The sequence below is a fragment of the Condylura cristata genome, unplaced genomic scaffold (genome assembly GCF_000260355.1).
Source record: "Condylura cristata isolate star-nosed mole 26May11 unplaced genomic scaffold, ConCri1.0 scaffold00011, whole genome shotgun sequence".
NCBI lineage: Eukaryota > Metazoa > Chordata > Mammalia > Eulipotyphla > Talpidae > Condylura > Condylura cristata.
In genome coordinates this window covers 32,088,579-32,110,269 of record NW_004567112.1, presented here as the reverse complement: position 1 = coordinate 32,110,269, position 21,691 = coordinate 32,088,579, and the positions used below count along the sequence as shown (strand labels likewise).

The window sequence follows — 21,691 nt, the reverse complement described above, 5'->3', positions numbered from 1 at the left end:
CATTGGAGTGACCACGCCCCACCCCTTAACACCCTCGGGCTGCACCTCTCCTGTGCGGCCTGCAGAGGGCAGCAGCAAGCCCATGAGGCCAGTGGGCCCTTGGGGCCTGGTCACCAGCAGCCACACAGGAAAGTGCACCCCTCCTCCCACCCCAAGCCCCACACCTGCCCCACCCTTCTCTCCCTGCACTTTCAATGCATGTGGCATTTTATTCTTTTTTTTTTCTTCTTCTCCCGTTGAAGGTCTGTTCCTCTTTCCAGATGGGTCCCACCCAGGCGTATAACAGCCAATTCATGAACCAGCCCGGGCCACGGGGCCCTGCCTCCATGGGGGGCAGCATGAACCCCGCAAGCATGGCAGCTGGCATGACACCCTCGGGGATGAGCGGCCCTCCCATGGGCATGAACCAGCCCCGACCACCTGGCATCAGCCCCTTTGGCACACACGGGCAGCGGATGCCCCAGCAGACCTACCCGGGTCCCCGGCCCCAGTCCCTCCCCATTCAGAGCATAAAGAGGCCATACCCAGGAGAGGTGAGTGTGACAGTGGGTAGGGTGGGAGATAGGGAGGAGCCGGGGTGCCAAGGTGCTGGGGCCATGGGTGGCTCCTAAGAGAGGGCGTGGATTAACGTTCAAACAGCCTGGACGGAAAGGCAGAGCCTTGAGGGTAAGGTGCCCCTGGGTCTGAGACCAGTGCTGCCATGTCATGGGCATGCCAGTCCCCTGCGTGGAACAAGACATGGAGCCTTCCTGAGTCAGCTTTTGTGTTTGTAAGTGGCAGTGACTGTCCAACCTACCTCCCCCCTCCTCTGGCTGCTTGGAGGGCCTGAATAAAGGGATGACATGAAGCACATGTCCCTGGGCCTCGGGGCCCTGGGCCAGCATGGCCGGGCACTTCACAAGCATACCTCTTTTGTCCCTTGTCTTGGCTCGGATGCAAGCTGGGAGATTTTTGGTAAGGACTAGACTATGTGAGGGCTTCCCCATTTCCTTCTCAGAGTGAGAGAGGAGGCCTAGCCCTGTCCATGTCGAAGAGCTGTGCCCATCAGAGACTTGGTTGGAAGGTACACAGCTAGTTTCTGGGGGCTCTTTATCAATGGTCAGCGGCCTTGTCAGGAGAAGGGCCACCCGCCAGTCTGCCAGCTCACTCAGCTGGCGTATGGCTGAAGATGTAGGGACGTGAGGTCCACACCTCCTACCTTCCAGGAACCAAGACTTTAGTAGGAAAGATAAGGTCTGAGCAGGGCCCCCCCCCCCCCCCCCCGAGTAAATGATGCACAGCAGGGTGTACCAAATTCAACATGTGGCCAGAGAAGGACTTCCCGTAGGGGTGTCACAGGGCCGCAGTGCGCACTCAGAAAAATAGCTGGCATAACGGGCGCATAAAAGACTCAAGGACCCCAGAATCCTATCCCACACATGCCCTTTGGCTTCCCAAAGAGCCTTGATTTTCTCCCCAGAAAAAGCTCCTTCCTGAGCGTTCCCCGCAGCGCTCTGCTCCATAGCAGTCTCAAGTTGGCTTCTCCTTGCCACTGTCGCAGATCTTCAGCGTGGGCTCCCACTAGGCTTAAGTTCAAAGACCTTAAGTTCTTTGAAAGGTCGGTGCCTCCCTCTGGCAGCCACGCTAAGCTCAGGCTTGAAGGTGGGTTGGCTGCTTGCTGGTGGAAATCCACACTCTGAGTCCAGGAGGGGCGAGGTCACGGACCTCCCAAACACCCAGGAACCTGGGTCAAGACTGACTCCCAGCACCAGTTCAGGGCAGGAGCAAGAAAGAAATTAGCCCCCCAGGCCCTGTGTGTCCTGGGAGGGCTTGGAACTGCATAGCCCCCATGCATATCTGGACCCTCATTCAGCCCCCTTTGTTCTCAAACCCTGGGCTGGGATGATCCATAGACCATGCATCAGCGGCTGACCCTTAAGGAGGGGCCTTTTCAGCAGTCAGAGCAATGTCAAGGACAACATCAGCCTTGCACTTGCACCAGTGTGATGCTCCCGGCTCTGGCCTGACATCAAAGACTCTCAGTTATCTCTACTAAATGAATCATCCCCTCAGAGTACTCTGATGCTACCAGATGCCCGACACTGGGCCGTGACACTGGGTGGTCTCGGTATGCCTGACCTGACCCAGGCTGGGAGCTGCCTTTGCTTCCCACTGGCACATGTTTTGAACTGCTGCCCTGGGGTGGGGCTGGAGGCAGGGCCCCTGGTCCCACAGAGGACTCCCTTCTCTAGCTAGCAGGCAGACCCCACCCTCGCTGCCCCTTCCGTGATGGGGGACGGTCTTCCTAAGCAGCAGTGTGAGCTGGACAGTTCAGCACTGACACAGGGGTCTCCATCCTCTGCCATTCACCCCCAAAGTCCTTCATTCATATGTTCATCTGGTATTTTGAGGGCCTGTTCACTGTCAGACCCTGGACCCAGCTGTCTTCTGGACGCTGAGCCTTGAGGGCAGAAGAGACACTTAACAGACCAAGAGTTTCAACAGACAGGAAAAAAAATACTGACCTCATAGGACATAATGTCCTGAGGTGTCTGGATGGCAGGTGGCCCTGAGAGTCACCTGCTCTCACACGCGGAACCCAATATGAGCAGGAATGGTGTGTGTCACCTCATGTGTCACCTTGGGCTCTGAGGACAGGGACCCTCCCCTCGGCACTCCGCCCCTCTCTCGACTGCATCTGTGAGAAGGCCTGTCTTACCCCTAACCAGCCTGGCTCTCCCAACCTCTGCCTGGAGGGCCTGGAACTGGACCTCAGTGTGTTCTTAGTGTGGGGTACAGGCCAGCGCCTTCCAGTCAGCCGCAGTGGGGGGTAGAACAGTCACTTTCTGGAGGTGCATCCTGTGGCCCACATCCCCTGTCACATGCCAGCACTAGGAGAGACCAGATGGGCTTTAGAATCGATCCCCTTATCGTGGCAGCAACGAGAGGCCCTAACGGTGCCACAGAGGTGAGAGGCATGTCCCTTCGAGAAAGGCAGCAGGGCATGGAGGTGGCCTCACTTAGAGGCACAAGGTGGCTGTCAGGGCAAGAGAGGGCCTCGGGCATCATGTGGGTCTGCTTGTCCCCTTTGTAACTGGGGTGACTTGTGGGTTGAAAACAGCAGGGACAAAGGAGTGGGGGGATGTCCTGGCTCTGTATCTCTGACGACCTCTTCTCCCCCCCACCCCCCGACCCCCCTTCTCTGCTACCACAGCCCAACTATGGAAACCAGCAATATGGACCAAACAGCCAGTTCCCCACCCAGCCAGGCCAGTACCCAACCCCCACCCCCCCGAGGCCGCTCACCTCTCCCAACTACCCCGGGCAAAGAATGCCCAGCCAGCCGAGCACCGGGCAGTACCCGCCCCCCACAGTCAACATGGGGCAGTATTACAAGGTGAGTCCCCCCCCCATGCCCCCGCCACCTTCCCCTCCACGCTTCCTGTGGCATCCTGGCCCTGTGTGTGCACTGACGTCCCCAAAGGGCAGGCAGAGATTTCTGGATGTGTCCTGTGTGCCCACAGCTGAGCATCTGGTGGCCAAAGCGTCAGGCCAGCTTTTCATAGGTCCTGTTTTCACTGGGCCCAAATGATGTTTTCCATCTCCTTTTTTATTGATTGCACATGAGATGGTAACATTTCTGGAGCGGGAAAGCACATGCCCCAATCTATTTTAACACATCGCTGTCATTTCTCTCCCCGTGGGCATGTGGGCGCCCGCTTGGCCATAACTACAGAATGAAGCTGTCGTGGGAATCCGCGACTTTCACTGGACATAAAGTCACGGGCGTGTGACTAGCCAACTAGCCACTGCCGAGTCTCTGCGGCTTTGACTGCCTGACATTCTGCAGCAGACACCCGTGCCATTTTTTTTTTAAATCTTTCCTTTGCTGTTGGATGTTTGGGTTGTTGCTGATTTTTCACCCCCGAAATAACACAGCACTGAGAATTCCTCCAGGCAGTGTCCTTTTCCTTCATTGGGATGATCATGGAGTACGTGCTCGGAGGGAGTACGACTCTGGCAATATTTTACATTTATTTGCCAAGGAATTGAGCCAGCTTACATGACCACCTGCCATCTGGGTCTACTGTTTTGGCTCCAGCTTCAGCACACTTAGGTGTTTCTATTTTTGCAAACGCCTTTGCTAAATTAACAGCTTTGTACAGAGAGCGGTAAACCATTGTCCGGGGATGGCCAGCCCCACCCTACCCAGCACAGGGCGGGCCTCTCAGGTCCCTGGGACTCCTGGCACATTTTCCTGTGGGGGAGTGCAGGCTTCTGCTGGCTTCTCTGCCTTCCTTTCATGGTATTGTTTGTCTTGTTTCAACAGCCAGAGCAATTTAATGGACAAAATAACACCTTCTCGGGAAACAGCTACAGTAACTACAGCCAAGGGAATGTGAACAGGGTATGTTCCACCTGTCAGTTTAGGGCTTAAAACCCACACACGCTCTTGGTCTTGGGGGTCCCAAGTCCCGGCTTTGGTCCTTCTGGATGTCAGAAGGGCCCTTGGGTGCCCTCCTGGGTCTTCTGCTCTGAGGCACAGAAATACTTGGACAGATAATCCACTGCATTTGGTGGGTGGACCTGGGCCGAGTGTGGCCCCTGATGCTGAAGGCCTCACTCCATGTGCAGGCCCCCATGGGGTCGGGCTAGAGGGAATGACCCAGAGTCATGATGTGAGCATGAGACCTGGGCTTCACCCAGGTCTCACCCCAGACCTGGGTGAAGCCCAGGTCTCCTCCTGGGGGTTATATTAAGCAAGTGTCCCATTACTGTCAACCTGTGTCCCCATTTGCCAAGTGGCTGGGTGGCCCTGTCCCTGCCTGACACTGGAAATGCTAAGCAGTTCCAAGATCCAAGTAAAGGGGACTGGGAGGGGGACTTTCCCAGGTCTGTCTGTCTGTCTGCTCATGGGGGTGGCGACTTGAGTTCCAGCCAGAGGGGAGGGGTCTCACTGGGGTGAGTGGGTGTATAACCCCCACCCTGCCCCAACCCTGTGACACTATAACTTGTATATGGTTTCTCTTTCCCTCCAGCCTCCCAGGCCAGTTCCTGTGGCAAATTACCCCCACTCACCTGTTCCAGGGAACCCCACACCCCCCATGACCCCGGGGAGCAGCATCCCCCCTTATCTGTCCCCCAGCCAAGACGTTAAACCACCCTTCCCACCTGACATCAAGCCCAATATGAGTGCTCTACCGCCACCCCCAGGTGAGTGCCCGTTCTCCTTCCCTCTGTCCTTCAGTTCTCAGCCAGCACCCCTCGGGCCCACGGGCTTGGAAGTGAGGCTGCTTGTGGGTCTGGGAGTTGGAAAAAGCAGGAGGAGGGATTGGGAGCAGGTGAGGGACCAGGGCATCTCCCACCTGGATGGGACATTTGGGGTACCGCGCTGCCAGAAGCCCTCCTCGCCACCTGCCAGAGTGCTTGAGGCCCAGCCGTGAGAGGGCCGAGAGCCAGGACCTGGCACCTGGCGCTTGCACAGCAGGGAGTTGGTGGAGGCGGGAGGAGATGCAGAGCAGGGCGAGTGGGACACAGAGGATGGTCACAGTGGCTTGGTGGGCTGGCAGGCGAGGGGGCTCCCCGGTGTGCCCTTGGGCACGTGGCCCACCCCTCGTGGCCCTGTTTACTCACATGCCTGTGTGTAGTGTGGGTGCGCAAGACCCACCCTGGCCCCAGAGCCCACAGCCCTATGTGCCCCTGGCTTCCTCCCGCCCTTGCCCTCCCAGCCAACCACAACGACGAGCTTCGGCTCACGTTCCCCGTGCGGGACGGCGTGGTGTTGGAGCCCTTCCGCCTCGAGCACAACCTGGCTGTCAGCAACCATGTCTTTCACCTGAGGCCCACGGTCCACCAGACTCTGATGTGGAGGTGAGTGTCAGGGCAGCGACTTGGACCCAAGCTGGTGACATCCTTGCCTTCGGGCTTTGCCCAGAGCAGGTGATGCGGTGTCTGCTTGTTCAGCATCTTTGGCTGGGCCCTGCTCTGCGCATGGCCCTGCGGGCACTGTGCGGACCAAACAGACATGGGGGAGGCAGATGGGCAGCCTGTGCTCAGTGTCTGGAGGGGAGGGAGTCGCCGTCAGCCCCCAGTCCTGAGTGAGTGGGCAGGGGTAACGACTCACTGCAAAAGGTGGCTAGTTCAGTCCTAAAGCCTGAGAGTAAGAGTGTCCCAGTGGAGGCCCTGACTTGGTAAGAGGGAGCTTGAGAATGTGGCTCATAGCCAGAGCTGGGAATGCAGGGATGTGAGGGGGAGCAGCCTGGGTGGAGAGGCCCAACAGGTCCTGCAGACTGGCTGTTCAGTCCGCGGGGCGCACTGCTGGAAAGTCCTGCGGTGCCCCCGTCTTCCACTGCTCACCTCCTTTGAGCTTACAGGTGGACAGTGTGTGTCCCCTTAGTGTGGCTGTGGTCTCACAGCCAGGGTCAGAGCTAGGACTCGGGCTGCTCACGTAGCTGCCAGAGCTTGGGGTCTCCACCTTGATCCTTTCTCCTCAGAAAGACTCACCCTGCCTTGCCTGAGACTAGAGCCCCTCAGCTACCCGGCTGAGGGCATGAGATGGGTCTAAGCTAGGCATGCTCACACACACTTCTGTCCTGGGGCACTGGCCACGTGGAGCAGGCTACTAGGGTGAGGGTCAGAGACAGCTGGGCTACGTGTGGGAGCTTGGACGCTCACTCAGGAAGACAGGTGGAGAGACCCCAGTCAGGGGTCCCACACACACACCTGAGTATCCTCACCTGAGAGGTCTTTACAGCCCTGGCCTGGTCCTACTTGGTTTCCACACACCAGTGGCTGCCCCTCTGGTTGTGCAGGCTCTTCAGTGCCCTGTGCTCAGGGCCCACCTGGGGCGGAGGGAGGGGACTGGCCAGAAATGGCTTTGGCCTGGGGAGCTTCCCCCAACAGGAGCTGGGGATGAACATGATTAGCTTCCCAATCGGTCTGGTCAAATGAGCGTCTTTCTTTTTTGTCCCTTTGTTCGTCTGGAGGGATAAAACTCACCCATCAAGGGAGAAGTCAGAGGAGCTTGTGAGCGCACCTGTGGTTTGTGGCTGGAGGGAACGGCATGTGGGAGAGAGAGAGGAATTTGGGAAGCTAGGATGGGTTGGACTGGACATGTGGACAGGGGAGACTGAGGTGAGCTCAGGAAGTGAGAGGAACAGTTGACGCCAAGGACAGGGCCCCAAGGGACTCGTGGGACTGGTGAATTAGCGGTGGACAGCTGGCCTGGCATCGGGGGTTCTGGCAGCCCCCAGAAGAGCTGCTGTGACCCTCACCCCACCCCCAGGTCTGACCTGGAGCTGCAGTTCAAGTGCTACCACCACGAGGACCGGCAGATGAACACCAACTGGCCAGCCTCGGTGCAGGTCAGCGTCAATGCCACCCCCCTCACCATCGAGCGCGGCGACAACAAGACCTCCCACAAGCCCCTGCACCTCAAGCACGTGTGCCAGCCGGGCCGCAACACCATCCAGATCACCGTCACGGCCTGCTGCTGCGTGAGTGTGCTGGGCGGGGGTGAGGGCATAGTGGGGCCAGCCGGCATCCCTCTGGCCCCATCCTCTGGTCTCCTGTCGCCAGCCCCACACTCCTGAGGTGGTCCTTCTGGAGCACCATTCTTCCTCCCGCAATGTACAGCAGTTCCCCCAGGCCTGGTATAAAAGACCCAGGCGGCCCCAAAGCCTCCAGGCTCCGGCCTTTGTCTTAGTGTTGCAGGGCACCCCAGTGTGAGCGGGGCCACCTGTCTGTGGGGCCTATCCCGTGCGCTTAAAATTCAGTTGTACTGCAGGCACACACAAAAGGGTCAAAATGGGTTTATTTACAAAAGGGGAAAAAGAAAAGGAAACAACAACTGGAATATCTTACCGGCTGAGGTGACTGGGAGCTCTGGTAACAAACTAACTAAAAGCCCCGAGTCATGCCATCCCGAGAGCCATTGAGAGAGAGAGAGAAAGAGAGAGAGAGGCCAAATGGCGCCCTATTTATCCCCCAAAGTCCCAGAATTCCTGCTAGCTCCGCCCTTGGGTCCTCGCAGTTCTCTCCCTGGTACTGCCGGGAGTTGTAGTTTCCAGTCACTGGAGTAGGGGGTGGAGTCCACAGGACTGCAGAGTTCCTTTAGGACATCCTTCCCCTTAACATTAGCACTCCCTGTCCACACCTCAGCCTCCGTCTGACCTGCACACTCACACCTACTTTCTCCTGTGCCCGACCTCCCAAGCACCTCCCCCGGGCCTGTTACCTTACTCCTTTGGTAAAGTTGTGCATGTACCCAAAGTCAGGCCCCGTCTTGCCTTGTTTGTAAGAAATGTTTATGTCCTAAGCACCTTTTCCTCATGCTCAGCTCCACCAAATCTAGAGTGAACCCTTCCATTTCTTCACCCAGTCCTGCTGTCCAAATCCCGGTGTGTGTGAGTGTCCCGCCAACCTTGACTCACTGGTTTGGGACCACATCTGAGCCAGGCTCCTGTTCCCCAGAGGTCAGGGTCTGACACACAGGGCTTGTTCGGGGGCTTGTTTGGAAGTGGATTCCCGGCCCTATTCTGCTGTCCTATTTGGGGAGCATAAGAGATGGAAGAGCTCGGATCCTGCCCTCATGAGCATAGAGACACCGAGTCCACCTAGAGATAGGGGTTATAAGACCAGGGGTGCTCCCAGCATATAGGGGCTTTTTGGTGTGTGCAGTCCTGGAAGACTTCCTGGAGGCGAGAGGACAAGGACGAACAGAGAATGCGTGATGGGTGACAGTATTGGGAGCAAGGTTAGGGATGGGACCAGCTCCAGTCCTGATGCCCTCCTCCCGGGGGTGCCTCAATGTCAAGGTCAGTCTGGAGCGCCTAGAGCAGGTCAACAGACTCACAGGTCCCGGGACACATGCTGGGCCTCAAGCATCCTTCCTCATGTCCGGGTGCCTGGAGGAGGTTGCTGCAGGGTAGCACCATGGCGACAACAGGCCCTTTCCTGGGCCCCTCGGGACCTCCAGGCAAGGGCTGCCTGGGCCTGCAGGGTGTGCAGGTAGGGAGGGCGGCCGAGGGGCCCTGGGCAGCCCCTAGCGTCCCCTCTGTCTTGGCAGTCCCACCTCTTCGTGCTGCAGCTGGTCCACCGGCCGTCCGTGCGCTCCGTGCTGCAAGGGCTCCTCAAGAAGCGCCTCCTGCCCGCAGAGCACTGCATCACGAAAAGTGAGTGGGCGGGGCTGGCCCAGCCTGCCTGTGCTTGGCGCGGGGAAGTGGTCATTGGCACAGAGGTTCCTGGGCACCAGTCGCCCCTGCCCCCACCCCACACACATGCTCCTCCACTGAGGCGGTGGGGGATGACGAGTGGAGGCTGGTGCTGCAGGAACTGGTGGGACTTCTGACCCACCCAGGATGGAAAAACTGGCGCATGGCACAGATGCAAGGCAGAATAAAAGAAAATGTGGTAGAGGCAGGCCGGGCAGACTTCTGGGAGGAAATGATCACTGGAAGAAAGGGAGGAACTGAGGAAGGGGATCTTCACCGGGAGGGGGCACAGAGGTAAAGTCTTGCCTCTGCACCCCTCTCTTTCATGATTAAATTCTGGAGGGAAGGTCTTGGCTCAGGGCCTCTTCCTTTGGAGGGAAACCCACGTGACCACTCAGACTGGGGGTACTGTGCACAGTGTACCTGGCATGTGCCTTTCATTGTGCTTCTTCCCATTTACCATGGAGCCCTCAAAGCCCACCAGGAAGCTGTCCATTCCCATTTCCACACTAGTATGAAATGCTTGGGGAGCCCTCCACTGACCCAGAAAGTCAATGACGTGCCAGGCTGAGTTTCTGCAAGTTTTGCAGAAAGTGCGCCTTCCTAGCACAGGCAAACCCTGCTCTGCCGAGCCTGGGGAACTGACAGGCACGAGTCCACCCCTCGCATTGCCTGCAGACCTGCCATTCCAGATCCTGGGTGGGCCAGGCTGCACTTTAATCGGGGGCGTTGGGGAGCGGGGCCACGGCAGTCACTCATGGGACCAGCCTACATTTCATAGGGGTGGGGTGTAGAGAAGCGGGTAGGTTCTGCCACAAGGTGGAGTTGGGGTCATGTGCAGGCACACCCTGCCCTCTTCAGCTCCCCTTGCCTCCCACCCTGTAGTCAAGCGGAACTTCAGCAGTGTGGCTGCGTCCTCGGGGAACACCACCCTCAATGGGGAGGACGGCGTGGAGCAGACGGCCATCAAGGTGTCTCTGAAGTGCCCCATCACATTCCGGCGCATCCAGCTGCCTGCTCGAGGCCACGATTGCAAACACGTCCAGGTGGGCAGTCCCGCAGGCAGGCCGACAGCCTCGGTGTCTGAGGCGGAGACAGAGGGGCAGCAGGCCTGTCTCTGCCCCCTGAAGGATGCTGTGGCCACCAGCAAGAGGTGCTGCTCACCCCAGCTGCCACTTGTCCTCAGCATCTTCTCTGCATGCTCAGGGCTGGCTTCCCCGGGGATGGCTGACCTGGATTTAGACAGTCACTGCCCTGGCAGATGGCAGATGCCTACTGGAGTTCCACATATGCAGCCTCAGCTGTTCTGGGGCCTGGGGGCAGGGACACCTCTGCCTGGCGAGTGCAGCGTCCCAGGGCCTGGCCCCAAGCAGCTGCTTGGGAAGTGACAGGAGAATGAGGGACCACTAAGCAAAACACCATGCCAGTGTGGGCCAGATTCACTGGGTGGGACCTGCTTTCTTCAGGAACCCCAGAGGAGGGGGTGGGAAGTCACCCCCTGGAGCCCAGGAATCAGCAGCCTGGTGAGAGGATGCAGTCTGGGCAGCAGGGGCCAGGCCAGGCCTGGAGACTTCTCAGCCCCACCACGCACGCAGCTGGTTCCTAGAGCTGTGTGACCTGATGTCCGGTTACTTTCTCCATGGGCACATTGACGAGCTGGACCTAATGTATCCTCTGCCTAGGCTGCCCTGGTGGGAAGGTGGGAGTCCACTCACCCCACCCTTGGGGAGGGGCTGTCACAGCACAGAATCAGCAAGAGGCAGCTGTGGGGGGAACCAGGAGGCTGTGGAGGATGTGGGCGCAGCCCAAGGAGGGTTGGGAAGAGTATGAGGGACTCGTGGCCGGGCCACTGAACAGCAGGAAAGTGACATGGGCATCAACACTCAGCCCTGGGCCTCGCCCAGCAGCTGTACCCCGGCCTGAGGGGAGGTCTTCCTAAGGGCCCCAGAAGCAGGGGGGCTTGCATCCTGACAGTTTCTCCGAGTCTGTGGTCTCACCCGTCTGTCTGTCTGTCTCCCCACTCCCGCAGTGTTTTGACCTGGAATCATATCTGCAGTTGAATTGCGAGAGAGGGACCTGGAGGTGTCCTGTGTGCAAGTGAGTGGCCCCCCGGCTCCTTCAGGGCCTTTCTCATCTGGCTCAGGGGGAGGAGCGCTAGTGGCTCGCCTCTGGCCCTGCTGTTTGGGGTCCAGCCCCCTCCACATGCCCTGAAAGCAAAGCAGACGGGCTCAGGCCATGGGGCCGTGCACAGTGTCATTGTGAGAAGCTCCCACAGGGCCTGTGTCAGTGTCTGCCGTAGTAACCTGGGGCACGGGTAGGGTCTCCCCGACACTCCTGGGTCCCCCTCTTCTCAGGTCTAGGGGCAAAGACCAAGCGCTTCCCTTTCTCTTTGTCCAGTAAAACCGCTCTGCTCGAGGGCCTGGAGGTGGATCAGTACATGTGGGGCATCCTGAACGCCATCCAACAGTAAGTGGGCCTGCGGGGCGGCCAGGGGGGCCGTGCTAGCCCGGGCTTGCTGAGCTGGTCACCTCCCTCCTCCCCAAGCAGGCAGGCCACCAACCCACACCTCTCACTCCTCTGCCTACTTGGAGGCAAATGAACTTCCAGAAAGGACCATATTCATGCTACAGCCCTGACAGCTGTTTCCTGGGTGGGACGTTTTGGTCCAGCTGCCCAGTGTCCAGCCACTTCCTTTTCTTGGCCTCAGTTGGCCCACTTCAGTTATAAAAGCCCCACCCCTCTGTCATGTGCAGAGCGTGGCGGGAATGGGGGCAGCAGGCCCGGGCCCGGACCGCTCAGTGTCTGCTAGAGCGCAAGACTCATGTCCGAAGCCCAGCGCCCCCGAGCCTAACTGCACCCCCTCCTCCCGCAGCTCCGAGTTTGAAGAGGTCACCATCGACCCCACGTGCAGCTGGCGGCCAGTGCCCATCAAGTCAGACCTCCACATTAAGGATGACCCCGATGGCATCCCCTCTAAGCGATTCAAGACCATGAGCCCCAGCCAGATGATCATGCCGAACGTCATGGAGATGATCGCCGCCCTGGGCCCTGGCCCGTCCCCCTACCCACTCCCACCGCCCCCTGGGGGCACCAGCTCTAATGACTACAGCAGCCAAGGTGGGTGACCTGGGACGGGGCAGGAGGGCAGCCCCGAGTTCCAGCAGGAGCAGGAACGGGCACGGGGGTTGGGAGGGTGGTATGGTGAAGGAGATAAAGGTAATGCGCACCCCAGAAACGAGCCTACATCAGTGGGCTTGGCAGTTTGGCAGTTCGACAGCCCCTGCAGCACTGGCCTCCCCTCTTCATCTGCCCTCTGGGTTCATCCAGCCCTGAGGATAGGCACCCACAGGGACAGCGTAAGTGGGGAGCTGCCCTGTGGGCCAGCCTCCTGTCGCTCCCATCCCACACTGCCCAGCGCCCTCATGGCACCCTCACCCCGGCCTGGAGCTGCCAGACATCTTCCTGACCCCAAGCAGGCAGGTGCTGAGCGCAAGAGCTCGAGTCTGCTTTGCTGGGGGCACCCCAGCCCAAGTGTTGCCTGGAACCTCTGCAGAGTCCTCTGCCTGTGGTGCTTGGCTCTCTCCCCACCGTCCCATCACCCTGACCTCGCACCTCTTCTCCCTCCTAGGGACAGAGTCCTGAGACCTGGATTCTAGCCTGTCACTCCCTCTTGCTTTCTGCTGCCCTAGCCATGCTTCACCTGTTCTGCCCTTGTTCCTGGAAAGTACCCATCACTTCAAACATGGGGTGGCAGCTCCCCAGCACGCTCCTGCTCTTTGCCCCACCCACCCCCCACCCAGGCTCCTAGAGGACTGAAGGCCCAGAGAAATTAGCCCACCTACCCTGAATCCCACAGCACTGCAAGGCCACACGCTGGAGGGACTCATGGCCTCACAGCCCCCCAGGGCTGCCCTCTGAGTGTGACCCGCCTTTCTTCATGGACTCGAGCCCTGCCACCCTTCCCTTCTGTGGGGCCTGGGTCTTCCCGGTGCTGCAGCACAGCTGTGTGGAGCAGTGAGGCGGCCCATGGAGGCTGAGGCAGGGGCCTCATTCCCACTCACCCCTTTCTCCCACTGCCCCTCCATGCAGCAAAGGCTGCATGGTGCCCCTGTTCTCAGCCTGGAAGCCTCAGGCCACAGAAGCCCACTCCACTCTCCAGGACTTGGTTCTTGATTTTTCACACTGCTTGCTCCCCGAAAGTGGGTTGCCTTCCCTCTGAGTGACACCCCTCCCCCCCATCTTGTTCCCTCCCTAGGCAACAACTACCAGGCCCATGGAAACTTTGACTTCCCCCATGGGAACCCCGGTGGGACGTCCATGAATGACTTCATGCATGGGCCTCCCCAGCTCTCCCACCCCCCGGACATGCCCAACAACATGGCCGCCCTCGAGAAACCCCTCAGTCACCCCATGCAGGAAACTGTGAGTACCTCTTCCTCACCCCCACCTCCCCCTGGCTCCCAGCCTCTGTGTGGAGCCAACAGGGCAGAGAACTCTCCCCGGACCTTTCCAGTGTTTGCCTGTTTCCCTCCCAGCCCAACAGGAGAACCGAGAACGGGTCTGGGCCTCAGGGGAGAGTGACAGCCTGGTCGAGGCTGAGCTGTGGCTCATCGGCATCCTTGGACTCCAGATCCTGAAGAGGCGGGCGGTGTTAGGGTGTTAGGGTATTTCCTGTGCACACATGCACGGCCCTGCACAAGTCCCCTATTCGCCACACAGTCCTCTCTCCCCTGCCTGCACACGCTCTTACTCGGACTTATTGTAACTCCAGCCATCTAGAATTTTATCCCCAAACCAGGCCCTCCCTTATTCCTCTGGGGTCTGTGTCTTCAGCATTACCACCATCTCTTGCAAAACGGAATGCTGAGAAGACTACTTAGCCTTTGAGAATCCACTTTTCATCCTTTTTCACATTTACTAATACATAACCTGTGCTGCTGAGAAAGCCCTCCATGGTAGCCCCTGTCGGGAAAAACCATTTTGGAGACACCGAGGCGTGGGGCTGCAGTCTGAGGCCTCAGTCATTCTGTCTGTCTTATCTCTCATCTGTGGAGGATGAAGGGTGGTCACTGAGGCCTCAGTAATGGGGCCTGAGCCACGTCAGCTGGAGAGAAGGCCCAGGACTCTGACTAGTGCCTGGTCACCAGTACTGGTGGCGAAGGTTCTTGGCACAGGTACCAGAGGCACCACTCTGGTACCTTTCCCTCTTCCATCATATGGCCTAGAAGGCCTCTGCCTTGTACTGTGCTCTGCCATTGGGCCAAGGGTTTTTCTGTGGGCCAGAGACACCCACTTCTCAAACAAAGCGATTATGAGCCAGAAGGTCTCTGGTGAGGGGCTCTACAACAGCTTCCCCATGGAGGCCCCAAAATGCCAGGCCAGAAATAACTGCTTTCAATCCCCACCAGCAGAAAACAGTGCCATTATTATTATTTATTATTTATTATTAACAATGCCTTGTTAATAACCCTGCTGCCTGGACTCTTTGCAAAAGATCTCACAATTGACTTCACAGTCCCCAGAATGCTTTCCAGATATGTGTTGTCCTTCTCTGTTTCTGGGCTCTCACTTGAGGGCAGCTGGTCCCAGAAGTTCATCTGGGCAAGGTGGGTGGTACAGACATACCTGTCCAGCTGGAACAGCCTGGTCCCTGCCAAGCCTGCAGCTGAGAAGGGCTCCCCACAAGCACTGTGATTGAGGGCAGGCCCCAGCCAGGCACTGACTGGCCCACTGATTGGACCATGCCAGGTGGTGGGCTGACAGGTGTTTGTGTATCAGCAACTCCCAGAGAGCACCTTTTCCTCAGAGCTCTAGATCATTCCAACAAACTTCAGGGCCAAGAGTTGTGTCCCAAGAGTGGGGGACTGTGTCCTAGGCTGGGCTTCTCCAGGACTGGACCCTCTCTCAGCCCTCCAAAAGGGGCACTATGGGGTATCCACAGACATATGTGGGAGTCAAAATCTGGCCTCAGACAGACAGAGTGGTGACTGCCCCCAGCCTCTCTGGGTTCTTACCTTGTGCTTCACACACATGGGGGTCCAAGAGTCATCAGCCCTGTGGTGATGCAGGCATCCTGCTCATAGGGGTGTGGAAGGGTGCTTTGCTACGCGGGGTTACCTGGACCTCAGGCAGAGGCCAACCTTCAAGGCCTGGGAAGCAGCTTTTAGGAGAAACTGGGGTCTGGAGAACTTCGGGATGGTGTGGGTGGTTTCCAAACCCGCAATGGAAGGAAATGTAAAAATTTGTGTGGCCCAGAAGGCAGGGTGAGGAGGGGCTACTGAGAAACCAAGGTGGTACTTGACCACCTGGATAATCAGTGATAGGCAGAGTGCAAGTGAGCCTGGGGGCTTGGGGGATGGGGGGTGCTGGGGGGCTTGTGAGGAATTGGACTGAGCCTTTCTCTCTGAGACCTGCTGTGTGAAGGTTGAGCTGCCTGGGGTAGCAGACAGACTAGCAGGGAAGTTCTAACCTCACCCACACGTGGGCTCCCAGGGTCACCAGCCCCATGGTCGTGTGGTCACCCCGCACATACCGCTCACCCCCTCAGCCTAGTGTTACAGTGCATGTGCACGTGGAGGCCGTGGGTCCCCTAGGTGGTCTGCCCGAGAAACACCATCTGCCCCACACTCAGCAAGGCATCCCGGAATGCATCGGGAGGCACGGGTTCCCACCTTCCTCAGCAACCTGCGGCGAGGCCTGTGACTGCCCGGATGGGGTGTCCAGGAGGAAGGGTCCGGCAGTGCTGGGATGCCCCTGCCCTGTCCTTTGACCTGAGTTCAGTTCCATCCCCACCGCCGGCAGTAGGCTGGGCTTGCGCCAAAGCTCCTGAGGAACCTGCGTGTGGGGATCACTCCCCGCCCGCCCAGGGGGAGGTGTAGACCCACCCCGAGCTACGCGCCTGCCCATGCTGTCTGTCCATGTCTGCTCTCTGCGCCCTGGCCCTGAGGAGGCCCGCACCACACTGCCAGCAGCACCCTCCCACCTCCCTGGAAACATGCCCATTTGCTTCTCCATTCTGCCCTCGCTGTTCATTGTGGTGATGGTGTCGGGCTGGAGAGGCGGAGGGGCTCGAAAGGGCCTGGGCCCCACTCTCAGCGTCTGTGTGTGTCCCAGAGCCCCATCCGCCTCGCTGTCCACCCCACCAGCCTCAGAGGCCCCTCGCCCACCCTCCTCTCCACAGCCTCCCTGACTGGAGGTTCTGGGGGAGGACCTTTTTGTTTGTTTTGCTGCAAAAAAAAAAAAAAAAAAAAAGGGACATTCAGCTTTGTAAAGGGGTGGCTTTGTTTTGGGGGTTTGTTATTTTCCTGGTTTTGTTTGGTTTTCATTTCTCCAGGCATCTCGTCGCTGTACCTCGTCACCTCACCTTTCTTTTCTCCTGCTCTCTCCTCCTCCACAGATGCCACACGCTGGCAGTTCTGACCAGCCCCATCCCTCCATACAACAAGGCTTGCACGTCCCACACCCCAGCAGCCAGTCAGGGCCTCCATTACATCACAGTGGGGCTCCTCCTCCTTCCCAGCCTCCCCGGCAACCGCCACAGGCCGCTCCCAGCAACCATCCTCACAGCGACCTGACCTTTAACCCCTCCTCAGCCTTAGAGGGTCAGGCCGGAGCGCAGGGAGCGTCCGACATGCCGGAGCCTTCGCTGGATGTAAGTTGGGGTCACCATTTGCCTTGACCTGGGGCTAGGCCTGGCCCCTGGACTTGCCCAGAGAGCAGGGGTGGGTATTGAGGGCCCAAGGCCCAGGGTGGAGGAGGTACAGCTCTGAGGGGGCGGGTGGGCAGAGGGTGGGCCCAGCCCGCCAGCCAGCCAGCCAGCCAGCCAGCCTCTCCTGGCTCCAGAACCAGGGACTCCCGCCACGGAAGCCGCACGAGGGACCCGGCATCCCCTTCCACACCCTGCCAGCCCCTGGTCTCCTGCCCACAGTCCTGCAGTACAGTCCTGCCCACCGCCACCGCCCCCCCACCTCAGCCCCTCCAGGTGGCAGCACAGGAGACTCCCTGCCCTTCCTCCCCTCCCCCCTCTCCCCTCATTGAGTTTGCCATCTCTGTGTCTGCCACATTCTCTGGCCCAAGCAGGGGAGGGGCGGAGTGACCGGGTCCCTCTGTCCATCTCGCTGGCGTCTGTCTGTCTCCAGTTTCTTGTCCATGTGTTGTCCATGCCCGGCTGCTTCTGCTTGCTCCATCACTCACTCTGAGAGAGGCCCTCGTGTGGGGTGACAGTAGGATCAGCCAAGGTCAAGGGGGGTGTCACTGAGGCAGAAGTTGGTGGCTGAGATTTAGGCTTCTTCCACCTTGAGACCTGAATAACCTGGAAGGTGGCCGGAGACGGCCTGAACTGTGAGGACTGGGCAACTGGCCACAGCTGGCCCAGAAAGGTCAGACCTCCACCCCTCCCACCCCACGCCCCCGGGCTCTAGGTTCCCAGAGAGGAGGCCTATTCTCTCCTCAACACTCCTGCCCTTCATGTCCCAGCCTCGTGGTCACCCTGGCCCCATGCAGTGGCAGGGTCTTTACGGGGTTCACTCTGCTCTGCAGCCAGATGAATTGTCCCCCAGACCAGGCCATGGGTAGGGTACTTTTTAGGCTCATGAGGATCTTCATGCAACAGAAAGACTCGTAAGACCTCACAAAAGAGAGCAGAGACAGCCTCTGCCCAAGGGGCCGCCAGGGAAGGACACTGTTGCTGTCAGGCACAGGCTCACCAAGGAGCAGTGACCTCGAAGGAGAGCTCCAGGGTGGTGACAGCTGCAGGGAGGGGCCACCTGGCCTTATGGCAGTCACATGGCAAGCCACGTGACCTGCAACTCCTCCTCCTCACAGTGGGCCTGAGGGGGCCAGAGGAGCGCATGAGGAGGCCCCTTGACCCACAGTGGTGCCTTGACAGCTGGTAGGCCCAGGCCCCTCTCTCCTAGGCTTGAAATGAGCATCTGCGCCCCAGACTAAATGGCCTGGATGTGTTTGGGGACAGCCAGCGCTGGGAGCGTCCCTGTTCCGCCCTGGACACAGGAGGCCGGTAGCGGGGAAGTAGTGGGGGTTGTCCCTGCATTCCGCACCCTGGGTGGCCTGGCCCCTTAGCCCACACCTCATCTGGGCTTCTGTACTTCTTTTCCAGCTCCTTCCAGAACTCACAAATCCTGACGAGCTCCTCTCGTACCTGGACCCCCCCGACCTGCCGAGCAATAGTAACGATGACCTCCTGTCTCTCTTTGAGAACAACTGAAGCCCGCCCCTCCGTCGGGGCCGCCCCTCCCCACTCTGCCTCCTCCCCCATCAGTCCCACACACACTTGCCCACTGGGAGCCGTGCCCTCAGACCACCCTGCTACGGCCTTCCCAGAGCGGAGGGGGTGGGAGGGCGCACTGTGAAGCCTGTGTGGTCTCTGGCCCACCCTCGCCTGGAGCAGGCCCCGAAGATGACCCTCGCCATGGGGAACCAGCCGGGTGAGAGGCACACGCTGACGATGGCTTCCCGGTCCCCTATGTGTGCCGGCTCCAGGTGGCCCTCCAGTGCCCCCAAGGTTCTTCCAGTTACTAGACTGTGATCCTGCCTCCCTGCTTCCTGGCCCAGAGCCTCCTTCAAGTGACTGTGAGCCTGAGAAATGGCCCCCCGAGACCCAGGGGGGGCCCGGAGCCTTGGAGGAGCAGTGATGGTTGGTGGCCGTGAGAGCAAGCAGCCCACCCACCACCGTCAGCAACCACCACAGAAAAGCACAAACCTCTGGGAAAGCGCTCTCTCAGGGGCCAAGGTCGTCGTTTTGACCCCTGACCTCTAAGCCAAGATACCCTGTAAACACTCTCTCAGAAAGCAGAGCAAAGACACTATTCTGTTTGAGAGAAGGCGTGCCATTCCTGCTTGGGGACTGGTGGGGACGGGTCAGGGGCTCCTTGGAGCCAGGACAGTGCAGTGGACGGCCCCACGGTCTTTGGACTCAGGCCAGGGCCTGGCTTTGGGGGCAGAGAGTTAAAGTACCCTGTTGAAATGATGGTGCCCTTAGCTGAGGGGCGGGGGTGCGGAGGATGAGCTCAGCCAGCGTCAGATAGGAATGGCAACTTAAAACCGCTCCAAGCCACTCCACGTTTTTAAACATCGATCGAAAGCTATGAAATCATCTGGAGAAAAGGAACATCAGGCTTGACAGCAAGCAAACCATTTCTCTTCATGTGTTCTGTTTCTTTCCTCCTGCTCCCCACCCACCTCTCCAAGACTGTTACGTGCGTGGGACACCCACTGCCCTTTGTCCACCCAGCCGGCCAGGTGGGGTGGTGGAAAGGCCAGGGAGGCATGAGCTTGTTGGCAGGGTGGGGTGGCCCCGCGCACCCCAGCCCCTCTGTCCATTTGTCCCTGCACTCACGGCTGCCCCTGGCTCCAGCCCAGCTCACCACCTGCTTGTTGGGAAATGCCCACGAGCATTGCGTGGGGTTTCTGTGGCTGCCTCATGCCACCCTCGGCTGCCAGCCTCGCCTTCCCTCTGTGTCCCTTTGCCCTCGCAAGCTCACCCCACACTCCTGCTTGCCCCAGCGGAAGCAACCTCTGGTCTCCCCTCCATGGCTTTGGCTCGCTCCATCCACCCTTCTGCTCTCGGACCTCCCGGGTAGCCTGTGCGTCCGTTTTGTTTCAGGCCCATCTGTGTTCCCCTAAGCCACATGGCCTGTGATGCTGCTGGGCCATTGGGTCACTTGGGTCGCCCCTGTAAATTCATTGCGTCCTTCCCTGCTCCTGCCTGGGGCCCCCTCAGGCTCCCCCGCCACTGCCTGTGCGCTCAGTTTCCATCTCTCTCTGTGACTGGTGGTCCCCAGCACTCCTCTGCGTTTGCCCAGAACGGTGGCCCCCAGCTTTGACTTCCAGCCACTGCAGCAGTCCGTCAGCACAAGGTTTTCTGTAGGAAAGCTGCCATTGCCCGCCCTGCCCTCGTTTTCCTTTGTCCCGTTGTCGAGGTTTTTTCAAACAGCGTGGTGTTCAGTATGCAAATCAATTATTTTAAGAATTGCTTTTGTAAATATCTTTGTGAATATTTTAGTATTGTCTTTGATAATATTCAACATTTTCATGACCTGGTTATCGCCTTTGCTGGTGTTTTTAAAATACCTTGACTCAACAACAAAGACCGAGTCCTTTTTTTTAAAAAACAACAAACAAAAACAAAAAAGCCACAGGGCTATTTGTACAATGAAGGGGTGAAGCATGGGTGGCTGTGAGAAGACCAGACTGCTCGCCATTCGAGGCATCCCCAGGCGACTGGTGAGGATGAGATGACACCACGTGGTGTGTCTACCCGGTGACCAATAACCGGGCAGGTCGCCACACTGTCGGACCATCTGGGAGCTTTGCGCCCCAGACAGACTTATAGATGCCTTCCTTAGAAGTTTCTGCTTCCGTCCGTGCTACTTTTTCCCAGAAAGGCCTGGGGTCCCTTCTGGATCTTACTGGGTGTCCCCCCTCTGCTCATTAACCTAACCTCAGTTTTCTCGTGCAGAGAGCCGACCTGCCCCCTGCCACCCAAGTTCCAGGCACCTCCCTAAGTCCTGTCTGGGGGAGCCATGGGCTCAGCTCCAGAGGCAGGTTTCCTGGGCCCCGTCCCAAGCAAGCCTCCACCAGCAAGTTCCACAAAGAGCTTTCCTGAACCGTGGTGCCTGAAGCACGCACTCTGAAGATGTAAAATGTACTCTTCAGAGTTTTGGAGCCAGGACAGGGTAAGAGAGGCATAAAGACATCGGGGCTGGAGTAAACCCCAACTAGTGACAGCTTCAGATGGAGACAGCCTCCCTAAACGGGGGGCGGTTTGAACTCCAGGGAGATGCTTCCCTGACCCTTTTGGACAACTACTTGGAGCCATAAGTCACCTCAGCAAAAAAAAAAAAAAAAAAAATATAGAGGCTTCAGCAAGCCACTCCTCCATGACAAGCATCTCCCCAGGCCACAGGCATGTTTTTGCCACCACTCCACATGATGGACAGGGTGCCGGCTGGCAGACAGGAAGGCCCAAGTACAGGCAATCACCCCCTCTTCTCGGTTGGAAGCTTTACCCATGTCTCATCTACCCTGTAACCTTTTATTTTATTTTTTTTTTTTTTTATCTCTAACACTTTCTCCCTCATGGAAGCCCTAACCCCACAGAAAGCTCCCGGTCTGCTCCCTCAGCCTGACCCATCCCTGATAGGACAGTGTCAGCAGCGGCGACTCAAGGGACGTGTGTACATATGTAAATGAGTAATAGAGACATGTTAACAGATGCATTCATTTCCCTTGGAATGTGTATTGTTTTTATTTTATGAAACAAAACAAAACAAGAAAAAAAGGCTTGGAAACTCCATCTTTACGTGGAAAACTAGATCCTGTTTGCTAGCATTTGTGAGGTCTTTCCGCATTTGTCTCACTCATGTAATATACTCTGACCCTGTGTGGAAAGGAATTTTTGTTCTGTTTTGTTTTTATTTTACCTACATGTACTATTTAGCTTCAGTGTACTAGTCTGCCACCTGTGTATTTTTAGGGTGCTA

General features: G+C 58.2%; 1 protein-coding gene across 4 annotated transcripts in view; it reads left to right on the top strand.

The window, feature by feature from the left end:
• The window catches only part of ZMIZ1 (zinc finger, MIZ-type containing 1), a 220,496-nt gene extending 199,436 nt beyond the window's left edge, over positions 1 to 21,060 (top strand). For 2 of the 4 annotated variants that reach the window (XM_012723705.1, XM_012723706.1), the window contains exons 12-25: positions 243 to 533; positions 3,194 to 3,376; positions 4,310 to 4,387; positions 5,019 to 5,193; positions 5,709 to 5,850; positions 7,265 to 7,475; positions 9,047 to 9,152; positions 10,077 to 10,237; positions 11,221 to 11,288; positions 11,589 to 11,657; positions 12,064 to 12,308; positions 13,447 to 13,613; positions 16,588 to 16,842; positions 18,307 to 21,060. In XM_012723705.1, the coding sequence (XP_012579159.1) occupies positions 243 to 533; positions 3,194 to 3,376; positions 4,310 to 4,387; positions 5,019 to 5,193; positions 5,709 to 5,850; positions 7,265 to 7,475; positions 9,047 to 9,152; positions 10,077 to 10,237; positions 11,221 to 11,288; positions 11,589 to 11,657; positions 12,064 to 12,308; positions 13,447 to 13,613; positions 16,588 to 16,842; positions 18,307 to 18,414 (2,259 nt within the window). In that variant the 3' untranslated portion in view covers positions 18,415 to 21,060. The remainder of the gene's footprint in view (positions 1 to 242; positions 534 to 3,193; positions 3,377 to 4,309; positions 4,388 to 5,018; positions 5,194 to 5,708; positions 5,851 to 7,264; positions 7,476 to 9,046; positions 9,153 to 10,076; positions 10,238 to 11,220; positions 11,289 to 11,588; positions 11,658 to 12,063; positions 12,309 to 13,446; positions 13,614 to 16,587; positions 16,843 to 18,306) is intronic. The other 2 variants (XM_004680707.2, XM_012723707.1) reach the window with 2 other exon arrangements.
• Positions 21,061 to 21,691: the final 631 nt, after the last annotated feature.